The sequence below is a fragment of the Parasteatoda tepidariorum genome, unplaced genomic scaffold (assembly GCF_982258835.1).
Source record: "Parasteatoda tepidariorum strain Cologne lab strain unplaced genomic scaffold, Ptep-v5.0 scaffold_79, whole genome shotgun sequence".
NCBI classification, from domain to species: domain Eukaryota; kingdom Metazoa; phylum Arthropoda; class Arachnida; order Araneae; family Theridiidae; genus Parasteatoda; species Parasteatoda tepidariorum.
This window is the reverse complement of record NW_028257438.1, coordinates 162354-175042: the sequence shown is the minus strand read 5'-3', so window position 1 is coordinate 175042 and position 12689 is coordinate 162354. Positions and strand designations below refer to the sequence as shown.

Below are 12689 nucleotides of genomic sequence, written 5' to 3'. Positions count from 1 at the left end.
TTTCTTTTGTTTTTATTAATCTTATAATTAATGTTATTTATCTTAAGAACTTGTGAAATTTTGATTGTTTTTGCATTGTTTTGAATAAAAAACTTTCCTTAGTTAGAAATGAAGTAAAGGTGTCAAAATAAAACATAAATTGATAAAACCTTTAGTCTTGGTCGCTTTTTCTTGCTCAAAAATGACAATTTAAAACACTGTAGGTACTTCTTGAATTTTGAATTTATAATCATGCTCATTTTTTTATACGAAAATAACAATTTAAAAAACTATGATTTACTAATTTAGAGGTAACGTAAAAACCCTCTAGTTCTTTTGTTTCAAATTCTAAATTTCTTAGTCTCTTTTTATTTTGCATTTTCTTTTTTTTTTGTAGAATATTATATTTAATTCTCCACAATCCATTATACGCATTTGTAAATATTTTCCTTTTTTCTTTTGTAAATTTGGATTATATTGCCTCACAAAAGATCTCATTCTTCAAATATTTCGATTATATTTTATTGGTGTACAAAAGATCTCATTCTTCAAACATGCATTATTTCAACTGTAGGGATTTTACTTTGGAAACAGACGGGGTAAAAGTGATTGAAAATGTATTAACATTGAAAGAAATTTCAACCCTTCAAAATACCATGTGGACTTGGCTTCATAATAAAACCCAACACTTAAATAAACCCATTGTTCAAAATGATCCCTCTACCTACGTCTCTATTTTTAAACTTTGTCCCAAACAGGGCAGGTTGTTTCAATATGGGGATTTTGGACATAATCCACTGTCTTGGACTATTCGTCAACATCCTAATGTGATAGAAGAATTTATTCGTATTTGGCATACCGAGCACCTATTAACTAGTTTTGATGGTATCAGTATTTCTTTACCGCAAAAATTTAACAAGCACAGCTGTCATCACAACAAAGAATGGTTTCATACTGATCAAAATTTTCAACGTAACGGATTTGAATGTGTACAAGGATTAGTTAATCTCTATCCCGTCCACAAGGGCGATGCAACCTTTCGATTTTTGAGAAAAAGTCATGCACTGCACCAAGCTTTTCAAGAGACTTTTCAAATTAAACACAAGTCAGATTGGTGCTTGTTAACTCCTCCACAAAAACAATTTTATATTGATCGTTTGGAAAAAAACTCCGATATTTGTGTAGAAGCTCCTGCTGGTTCACTAGTGTTGTGGGACAGTCGAACGATCCATCAAGAAATAGGACCTCAAAAAAATAATAAATGTTCTATTCAATGTACTCCATATGTGTGTATGACACCAGTCAATCTCGCTAGCAAATTGCAACTCAAGAAAAGAATAAAATATTTCGAAGCGAAACGAACGTGTAATCATTTACCTCACAAAGTCAAAGTGATTAGTAAATTACCAATATCATTTGGTAAACACTGCCCAACAATGGATCTAGACAATTTACAAGTGACGGATTTAATAAAAAGATTAGTTGGATATCCCTATCTTCATAGAAAATATAAACCATTAAAAGTGAAAGTCAGTATTTGAAATATTTGGCAATGAATGTTATAACTATATTTAAATGATTACTATTTATGTGTCTATATTATTAGTTTAAATACTTATTGAATCAAATTTGTATATTTAATGAAAAATATTTAATATAATTTTATTTAACGTAGAATTATTTTTACTGTTATACATATAAAGAAATAAATTACACTTATTTTTCAATTGATGCTTTGAAGAAATGTCAATTGAAAAAAGAGACATGCACGATACATAAAATAAAATCTATACATGTTAACTTCATACATCTTATTGCAAAAAAATAAAATACAATACATGATTTCTTTTTCCATCTTATTACATAAAAAATTTAAGAACAATTTCAATTTCAAAAGAAAAATACTGTCAACATGTTTGAAATATAAAATATTTTATGGGAAAACTTTGGCATCAAAAGTTTAAGAACAATTTCAATTTCAAAAGAAAAATACTGTCAACATGTTTAGAATATAAAATATTTTATGGAAAAACTTTGGCATCAAAAGTTTAAGAACAATTTCAATTTCAAAAGAAAAATACTGTCAACATGTTTAGAATATAAAATATTTTATGGAAAAAACTTTGGCATCAAAAGTATAAGAACATTTTCAATTTCAAAAAATTAATTTTTATTAATTAATTTTTGAAGTAAATTTAATTAATTTTATTAATTAAATACTACTTCACTTGGAAACTAACACCAAAATAATTAAATACTACTTCACTTGGAAACTAACACCAAAATAATTAAATACTACTTCACTTGGAAACTAACACCAAAATAATTAAATAATACTTCACTTGGAAACTAACCAAAATAATTAAATACTACTTCACTTGGAAACTAACCAAAATAATTAAATACTACTTCACTTGGAAACTAACTAAAATAATTAAATACTACTACAAGTACCATAAAGTGGGGAATTTTATAAGCCTACAAATTATTAAGAAATAGTGGTGGATTAAAATCTATTGAAATGAGTTTATTAAACCAAGAATCGCAATTGATAAACTACCACTTTAAAATGTATATTTGCTGTCCGGAGAAAGTTGACATCTCTGCTTTGGTTAAATATTTTAAGAAACTAGAAATACTGAAGAAATAAAATAATGGAGATTTTACTAGCAGCATTTTTAAGAAATAAAAATAATGACTCAAATAGTAAAAATTTTAATCATTTATTATATCAAATCATCTATTAAAAAAGGGAAACAATTGTGACACATACAAAATAGATCGAGCACGAAAAGTCATTTCAAAATTTTCTGACATATTGATACAAATATTTTTACCTTCCCTAAAAATAGGTACTTCCAGTTCCACAATGGCCATTTTTTCCTTTTGATCGATTGCCGTAGCAAATATTGAGTCTACAGTACATTTCTTTACCACTGTTTGACTGTCGATGGTTATGACATCCGTAAAAAAGTCTCTATTCAGTTGAATTATACCTATAAATTTATCGAAATGTAAAATGTTTGAGAGTTTATCATAATGATTATCTTCTGAAAAAAAAGAAAGTTCCCAGCATTCAGAATTTTTATATGTTGCAAAAGTCGTGAGTAAGATTCTAAAACAAATACTATCATTTGCAAGGAGACTGTATGCACCATTAAGCACAGTATAATTTTCTTCAAAGCGATTTATAGTTTCAACTGGATTCATATTAACCAAATCATATATATCGTCACAAACGCAAGATAATTCTCTTTGGAGATGACTATAGTTCAACATGTGAGCAATAAGATATAACGTTGGTCGATCGCGATAGTAAAAGTTTTGTTGAATAAATCTATTTTTCATTTGTGATTTCAAACACTCTGGTACTTCCAAACTATTGATAAGGTTGTAATCTTTCAGTATACGAACCACATTCGATGAGCAAATTTCTGTCAGAGAAGGCATCACAGGTGGAAGTTGAAGCAGTTTATTGGATATATTTGTTTCAGGAGTATAAAAGAAAGGATCGATCATTTGAGATAAACACAGCATAAAAATTTTTGAATCAGGAAGAGACATTGCAGTTGGAAAAGCAGCATTATTTGACAAGGTTCCATCGGACAGAATAACCAGGTTTGGAAAAACGTGTTTTAAAGAATTGCATAAACTAGTGTTGACATAAAGATCACTAATGATAATGTGACGTGCTTCTTTCGGGATAAAGGAATAGACACTGTTTACCACTTGGGAGGTAGATTTGTCTCGATAAAACTTTACTTGAAACGTTCGAAACACTTTCTCTTCACTATTGTAAACAATAAGTTTCCAGTAAGATTTTACTATCCATCGTTTGATTTTATTCATCTTTATGATGATATCGGGGGGTGAAGAATAGGTGCGTGCTAAACATTGGTGGATAACGTCGAGAAATAATATATACATCATTCGCTCCTTAAATTCATCAACGTTTTAATTTTAAACAATTCATTGAAATGAATCAACTGTTTTTTTCCGGATGGAGTTTATAAATGGCGCAAGATCATGACGTCAGTAGATGATGTCATTTAATCTAATATTCTCAATGTCAACCATTCAACGTTTTTATTTCAAATGATTTATTTAAATGAATCAACTGTTTTTTCTGGATGGAGTTTACAAATGTCGCAAAATCATGACGTCAGATGATGATGCCATTTAATCTAATATTTTCAATGTCAAATATTCAACGTTTTAATTTCAAATGATTCATTAAATAATATTCATGGATTATTAAACATTAAATAATATTCATGGATTATCAAACATTAAATAATATTCATGGATTATCAAACATTAAATAATATTTATGGATTATCAAACATTAAATAATATTCATGGATTATCAAACATTAAATAATATTCATGGATTATCAAACATTAAATAATATTTATGGATTATTAAACATTAAATAATATTTATGGATTATCAAACATTAAATAATATTCATGGATTATTAAACATTAAATAATATTTATGGATTATCAAACATTAAATAATATTCATGGATTATCAAACATTAAATAATATTCATGGATTATCAAACATTAAATAATATTCATGGATTATCAAACATTAAATAATTTCCAATGTTTGATTAAATAATTTCCAATGTTTGGAAAACTTTCAAAAAGCACATTTCTGAGACTCTCAACTAATGGTAAAATTTTAATCATTTATTATTTCAAATCATCTATTAAAAAAGGGAAACAATTGTGACACATACAAAATAGATCGAGCACGAAAAGTCATTTCAAAATTTTCTGACATATTGATACAAATATTTTTACCTTTCCTAAAAATAGGGACTTCCAGTTCCACAATGGCCATTCTTTCATATTGATCGATTGCCGTAGCAAATATTGAGTCTACAGTACATTTCTTTACCACTGTTTGACTGTCGATGGTTATGACATCCGTAAAAAAGTCTCTATTCAGTTGAATTATACCTATAAATTTTTCGAAATGTAAAATGTTTGAGAGTTTATCATAATGATTATCTTCTGAAAAAAAAGAAAGTTCCCAGCATTCAGAATTTTTATATGTCGCAAAAGTCGTGAGTAAGATTCTGAAACAAATACTATCATTTGCAACGAGATTGTATTCACCTTTAAGCACAGTATAATTTTCTTCAAAGCGATTTATAGTTTCAACTGGATTCATATTAACCAAATCATATATATCGTCACAAACGCAAGATAATTCTCTTTGGAGATGACTATAGTTCAACATGTGAGCAATAAGATATAACGTTGGTCGATCGCGATAGTAAAAGTTTTGTCGAATAAATCTATTTTTCATTTGTGATTTCAAACACTCTGGTACTTCCAAACTATTGATAAGGTTGTAATCTTTCAGTATACGAACCACATTCGATGAGCAAATTTCTGTCAGAGAAGGCATCACAGGTGGAAGTTGAAGCAGTTTATTGGATATATTTGTTTCAGGAGTATAAAAGAAAGGATCGATCATTTGGGATAAACAAAGAGCAAAAATTTTTGAATAAGGAATACTCATAATAGTTGGAAAAGCAATATTATCTGACAAAGTTTCATCGGACAGAATAACTAGGTTTGGAAAAACGTGTTTTAACGAATTGCATAAACTGGTGTTGACATAAAGATCACTAATGATAATGTGACGTGTTTCTTTCGGGATAAAGGAATAGACAGTGTTTACCGCTTGAGAGGTAGATTCGTTCGGATGAAAATCCACTTGAAACGTTTGAAACACTTTCTCTTCACTATTATAAGCAACAAGTTCCCAGGAATACTTTATCATACATACTTCAATTTCATTAGTACCTATGACGATATCGGGAGGTGAAGAACGGGTGGGGTTTAAAGATTCGAGGGTTACGTCGAGAGACAATATATACATCATTAGCTCTTTAAATTCAACGTTTTAGTTTTAAATAATTCATTGAAATGAATCAGCTGTTTTTCGGATAGAGTTTATAAATGTTACAAGATCATGACGTCAGATTATGATGTCATTTAATCTATTATTTTCAATGTCAGCTATTCAACGTTTAATAATCGACTTAAATATCATTTATTAAATATAATTCATTGAATTAATATTTATAAATTACAAGATAATTATTAATATTTTTAAATTACAAGATAATTATTAATATTTTTAAATTACAAGATAATGATTAATATTTATAAATAACTAGATAATGATTAATATTTATAAATTACTAGATAATGATTAATATTTATAAATTACAAGACAATGATTAATATTCATGGATTAGAAGACAATGATTAATACTTATAAATTACTAGATAATGATTAATATTCATGGATTAGAAGACAATGATTAATACTTATAAATTACAAGACAATGATTAATACTTATAAATTACAAGACAATGATTAATACTTATAAATTACAAGACAATGATTAATACTTATAAATTACAAGACAATGATTAATACTTATAAATTACAAGACAATGATTAATACTTATAAATTACAAGACAATGATTAATACTTATAAATTACAAGACAATGATTAATACTTATAAATTACAAGACAATGATTAATACTTATAAATTACAAGACAATGATTAATACTTATAAATTACAAGACAATGATTAATACTTATAAATTACAAGACAATGATTAATACTTATAAATTACAAGACAATGATTAATACTTATAAATTACAAGACAATGATTAATACTTATAAATTACAAGATAATAAATAATATTTATAAATTACAAAATGATGATTAATATTTTTAATATACAAAATAATGATTAATATTTATTGTTTAATTAAGTATTTTTTAATGTTTGATGAATACTGACTATCAAATATTACTCATTCAATATTACTTATTGATTATGAAACAATGAATAATTAAAAAAGTTTTGAAATAAACTGTCCAATATTTAATGAAAGAAAAGAAGAATTATTATGGTTCAAATTAAAAGTGTGGCCAAAATTTTTAAACACAGCAGCAAATATGCTCTCAAAAGAGGCACCAAATTGGATACTTTAACTAAATTTATGAAAAAAAATGCAAAGGTTTCTAAATTTATCCCTAAAATTACTGTCAAACGTGTCGCTTTGGGAACGGGTGCTGCTGTAGGCATTGCACTCGGTGTCGATGCGGTACAAGACTATATCATTGAAAATTCAGGCTGTTTCTTGCACGAAGGAGACACGCTCATTGGTAAAATTCCACAACTCAGCTGCTGTAATCTGTATTTAACCAACTATCTACCTGAAGTTACACAATTTACCTTTTTAGACGATCAATGTGAAAATTATGATGAAAAAAAGGAAAAATCTTGTTGTCGAAATTGTGATTGTACTTTTCACACCTGCCTACCAAATCAACGAATGCAATGTAAAAAGACCACTCCACAACAAGCTCTTGCTGCTCTTTCAAAAGGGGCTGGTCAATCACTCATATCTGCATTTACCTCAGTAGAATGGGTGAGATATTTCTTGATCGGTTTTGCTGTTTTGATTGTGGGAATTTTTCTTTTTAAAATTTTATAGTTTTCGTACACGATTAATATTTTTAGTTAATAATAGATCTTAAAAACAAAATGTTGAAAAATATTTACACGTCAATGAAATGGTTCATTAGTGTTTTTTAATTTTAATACTTTAACAATATTAATCATTCATCTTAATAATAAATGGCAAAAATACTTACACATGGTCCACTAGTGTTTTTTAATTTTAATACGTTAACAATATAAATCATCTTAAGAATAAAATGGCAAAAATACTTACACATGGTCCACTAGTGTTTTTTAATTTTAATACGTTTAACAATATCAATCATCTTAGTAATAAAATGATGAAAAATACTTACGCATTAATGAGATGGTCCACTAGTGTTTTTTAATTTTAATACGTTTAACAATATCAATCATCTTAGTAATAAAATGATGAAAAATACTTACGCATTAATGAGATGGTCCACTAGTGTTTTTTAATTTTAATACGTTAACAATATCAATCATCTTAAGATACTTAAAATACTTAACGGGAAGTGTTTTTAAGTAAGATGATTGATATTGAAAGCGTATTAAAATTAAAAACACCAGTAGATCATCTCATTGATGTGTTTAGAAATGATATAGATGTGTCGAAATTCATAAAATTTCACAAATTTAAACCTTTTACGAGTTATGTTACGTGGTCACTGGTAACCGATTCTCAAGCTGTCAAATTAGCCAAAAAATACATTATGGAACTGCTCAGAAATCAATTCAAATACGGTTTTTTGTATTTTCTCAATACTAAAAAATTAATAATACCTCTCATTTTATCATTTAATGGCGACTTAATCATTGATCCACAAAATCATTATGAAATTTCTAAAGCGCTGGAAGAAATAGCAAGAGACTTTGCTTGCCCCAAAGAAAATAATACCATGTTTGAAATTACAAAGATTGAATTGCTCTATTTCTTTACCTTGATTGTGAATAATCATTTGACTTGGGTAACTGTTGATCACATTTTAAAATGTAATAGATTTCACAACTATTTATATGTAGCTCCTGAAAGACTTGTCAAATAAAAATAATATTTAGAAAATAGCAGATGTTACAATACCTATATATTAACATTAAATTTAATCAAAATTATTAATATATGAACATTATTAATGTATCAAAATTATTAATATATGAACATTATTAATGTATCAAAATTATTAATATATGAACATTATTAATGTATCAAAATTATTAATATATGAACATTATTAATGTATCAAAATTATTAATATATGAACATTATTAATGTATCAAAATTATTAATGTATCAAAATTATTAATGTATCAAAATTATTAATATATGAACATTATTAATGTTTCAAAATTATTAATATATGAACATTATTAATGTATCAAAATTATTAATATATGAACATTATTAATATATCAAAATTATTAATATATGAACATTATTAATGTATCAAAATTATTAATATATGAACATTATTAATAAATTATACCAATATGTAAACATTAGTAAATGTAAGTTTTTCAAAATCTGGAATTTTTAAACTCTCGCTTATAAAATTTCAAGAATATAATTAGACTCCTACAGGTTAAAAAGTATAATACCAATATATCAACATTATTAATAAATGTCAGTTTTTCAAAGTGTTAATTTTTCAAACTTTCAATTATGAAAATTCAAAATCTAATCTTTAGTAACTATTAAAATATTTTATAGAAGATATTGAATGCAAATTATATATTTTATGTATTTAATAGTCAAATTTATATACTCAATAGTCAACATTTTAAATTAAATATTTACTATTATTTTTTAGTAACTATTAAAACATTTTATAGAAGATATTGAGTGTAGATTATATTTTATATATTCAATAGTCATCATTCTAGATTAAATATTTTATTTACATTTAATAACAAAATACATAAATTATGAAGCATTTATTATTAATTATAATGGGTAAGCATCCCATGTTAATGCGCATTAATTAATATTTTATTTACTTTCAGAAATATTAGAATTAAATTTATGAGTGACATTCAACTTGTCATCCATGAGCAAGGTAGTAAACAATTTTAAACCATTCATTCCTGGTCTTTCTGTAAACGTAAATTGAATGTGAATCAACTGTTTTTGTATCGCTTCATATGGTATCATGAATAATTTTTCCACAAAAATATAACCCACTTCAAACTCTTTTACATAGGTATGCAGAAAGTCATAAAACAAGGCTTTGTAAATATTTTCTTTCAGGACATTGGTTAAATAATAGACTTGACCTGTTTCAGAGTTCATCACATTTGTGTGACTACCTATGATGAGACGCGAATTTTTGGATGCAGTAGATGAAGAATCTGCTTTGGTGGAAACATTAAATTCATTTGATGATACTTTCCATTTTTCCATTGTCACTGTTTCATAGCCTTTGGGCACTAACTTTCCCTCTTTCAACGTTTTGCTTTGAGTTGGAATAATTTCAAACTTTTCTATAACAATACTAGAAAGAGCGTGATTCTCTTGACTGTTTATATCGTTTAACAGTTTTAAAGAATCGTCAGAATACTTGTTACTTGTCGAATCACACATTTTAAAAAAGAATTTGTAGATTTTTTTGAATTAAACATCTGCTGATGAATATAAGATTGTTAAGAAAACAATATATTTTCTGACAGACACTAAATATTTAACCTTCTACTCGCCCGAAAAAGAAAAAAAGAAAAAAAAAGAAAAAGTATCTTTTGTCTTTCTGTTTAACACTTGATTATTCAACACTAATTTTATTTTTTTAAATTTATTCTTTAGTATTTACGAAGAAATTTAAGGGATTTTTGGGAATTTTTATTATACAGTATAATTACACTTTTGAAATGCTAACATTTAATAGTTTAAATAGATTTAAAAAAAAAACAAATAGAATTGTTACCTTTAAATTTTTATTATTAGAACTTCTATGCTATAAAGCAATTTACAAGCAAAATACAAGACATGATAACAATCCATTGAAATATTGTGATGTTTTTATTCCGTTGAGAACCATATTTTTTTTCGGTGTAAAGGGAATATGTTCTTTGAGAAGATGGCAGGTGGCACAAAATCCTATCAACATATCTTCTTTTCTATTCAAATCATAGGAGTCTGTGTGATATTGACAATAAGTACACCAAATATTGAATTTTTGGCCATAATCTATCAAATTTACAGGGAGATTTACGATAAGAAATTTCCGGCTAATACAAATAAAACAAAATCCTTCTATAGCATAAACTTTCTTTGCATCTGAATCGCTGACCAATATGTTCTTTAAATTCAATGTATCTGTCTCACGGTAACAATTGAAACATTTAAATTTTAAATCAATAGTGAAATGATTCGCTGGCTCATAACCTGGAAAAAACATGTCTCCAAGAGGAGCTGAAAAAGGTTTGAAATGATGGCAGACTGCACATGAGCCCATTAATAAAACTAACAATGTCCAATCCTTTGTATCGGTATGTTGATGACAGTAAGCACACCACACATTCAATTTCTTTTCATACTCTGTAAAACACATGGGTCGCACTGTACGGTAACGCTTGGGAGCGGTGCATAAGAAACACCATCCCGTAAGCTTCCATTTCTTAGTGGATTTTTGAACGTTTTTTAAACCTATTGTATCTGTTGTATGTTTACAATGTTTGCAAAAGATTTTTAAAAGTTTTTCATCATCTTCCTTAAATACGAGTTTGGAATTTAATTCTTGATTATTTAAACTACTTAAGTGGAATATATCAACGTTACTCAGGTATTGACAAAGTCTTTGAACAATATCAAAAGGGAATGAAACAAATTGCATCGTTTATTAGAATTTATTATTTATTAGATTATTAGAAACAAATTGTCTTTTAAAAATCTTAGAGAATGTCATATACACGTAACTATAAGCACTGTTATTCGTCAAACGTCAAGCAGGAGAATGAATTTTCTAAACACCTTCAGTGCCCTCAATATACCCTTTAGATATATAAATTTTAACGATTCATGTTGAATCGTGAATGCTTCGCACACTTGCGTTTTTTAACAACCTTTCTAAATGTAAATAGCGAATCACTTCTGGACAATAATGTAAAAATGAGAATTCATTTTTATAATTCACATTCCAATATACTATGGAAGACCTTTTTAAGATTTCTAATGCATTCAAAAAACAAATCAATGCTTCATGATCATCTCGACACTCGTTTAAATCAATCAAAACATTTCGGGTATACTCTTCAAACGGCTCCGTATGAAATAAATTGGGTTTTAGAATACAATTTTCTTTCCTGTGTTCATTCCTCTTTGACACGAGTGACTCGTAATTGTACGGACCCACAAAATGATATATAATAGGTATATTGTTTATTTTTAAATGTAAATGACTCGTAAATACAATCATACATTTGGCGTAATAAGGTTTGACAATATCTGTCTGAAATGGAGGTTCTATCCATATCAAAACATCACATATCGTTTCTACTATGGGTAGATCCCATCTGGACCGAATTTCTACAACCCACTCATCATAGAATTTATTTAAATAATAAATTATTAAATTTACCCTTCTTCCTAAATTTCCAAAAACAATAGTACTTTTATTGGGTTTTAAAAGAGTGTAAAATAAATCAAACATGCCAAGCATTATGAAATAATTGCACCTTTACTTTAAAAAAAGTTTTATTTTAAAAAAAATAAGCAAATTTTTAATATAAACATTTCACAAATTATCGTGAAAACATTTCATTTTTACAATTTTTACAAATTATCATGAAGACATTTCATTTTTACAATTTTTACAAATTATCATGAAGACATTTCATTTTTACAAATTATCATAAAGACATTTCATTTTTACAATTTTTACAAATTATCATGAAGACATTTCATTTTTACAATTTTTACAAATTATCATAAAGACATTTCATTTTTACAATTTTTACAAATTATCATAAAGACATTTCATTTTTACAATTTTTACAAATTATCATAAAGACATTTCATTTTTACAATTTTTACAAATTATCATAAAGACATTTCATTTTTACAATTTTTACGAATTATCATAAAGACATTTCATTTTTACAATTTTACAAATTATCATAAAGACATTTCATTTTTACAATTTTTACAAATTATCATAAAGACATTTCATTTTTACAATTTTTAC

At 26.5% G+C, this 12689-nt stretch overlaps 1 protein-coding gene across 1 annotated transcript; it reads left to right on the top strand.

The window, feature by feature from the left end:
* The first annotated feature begins 533 nt into the window (after nucleotides 1-533).
* Nucleotides 534-1520, top strand: LOC107457510 (uncharacterized). Its single transcript, XM_016075676.1, has one exon. The coding sequence runs from the start codon at nucleotides 534-536 to the stop codon at nucleotides 1518-1520; it is 987 nt and encodes a 328-aa protein (XP_015931162.1).
* The last annotated feature ends 11169 nt before the right edge of the window (nucleotides 1521-12689 follow it).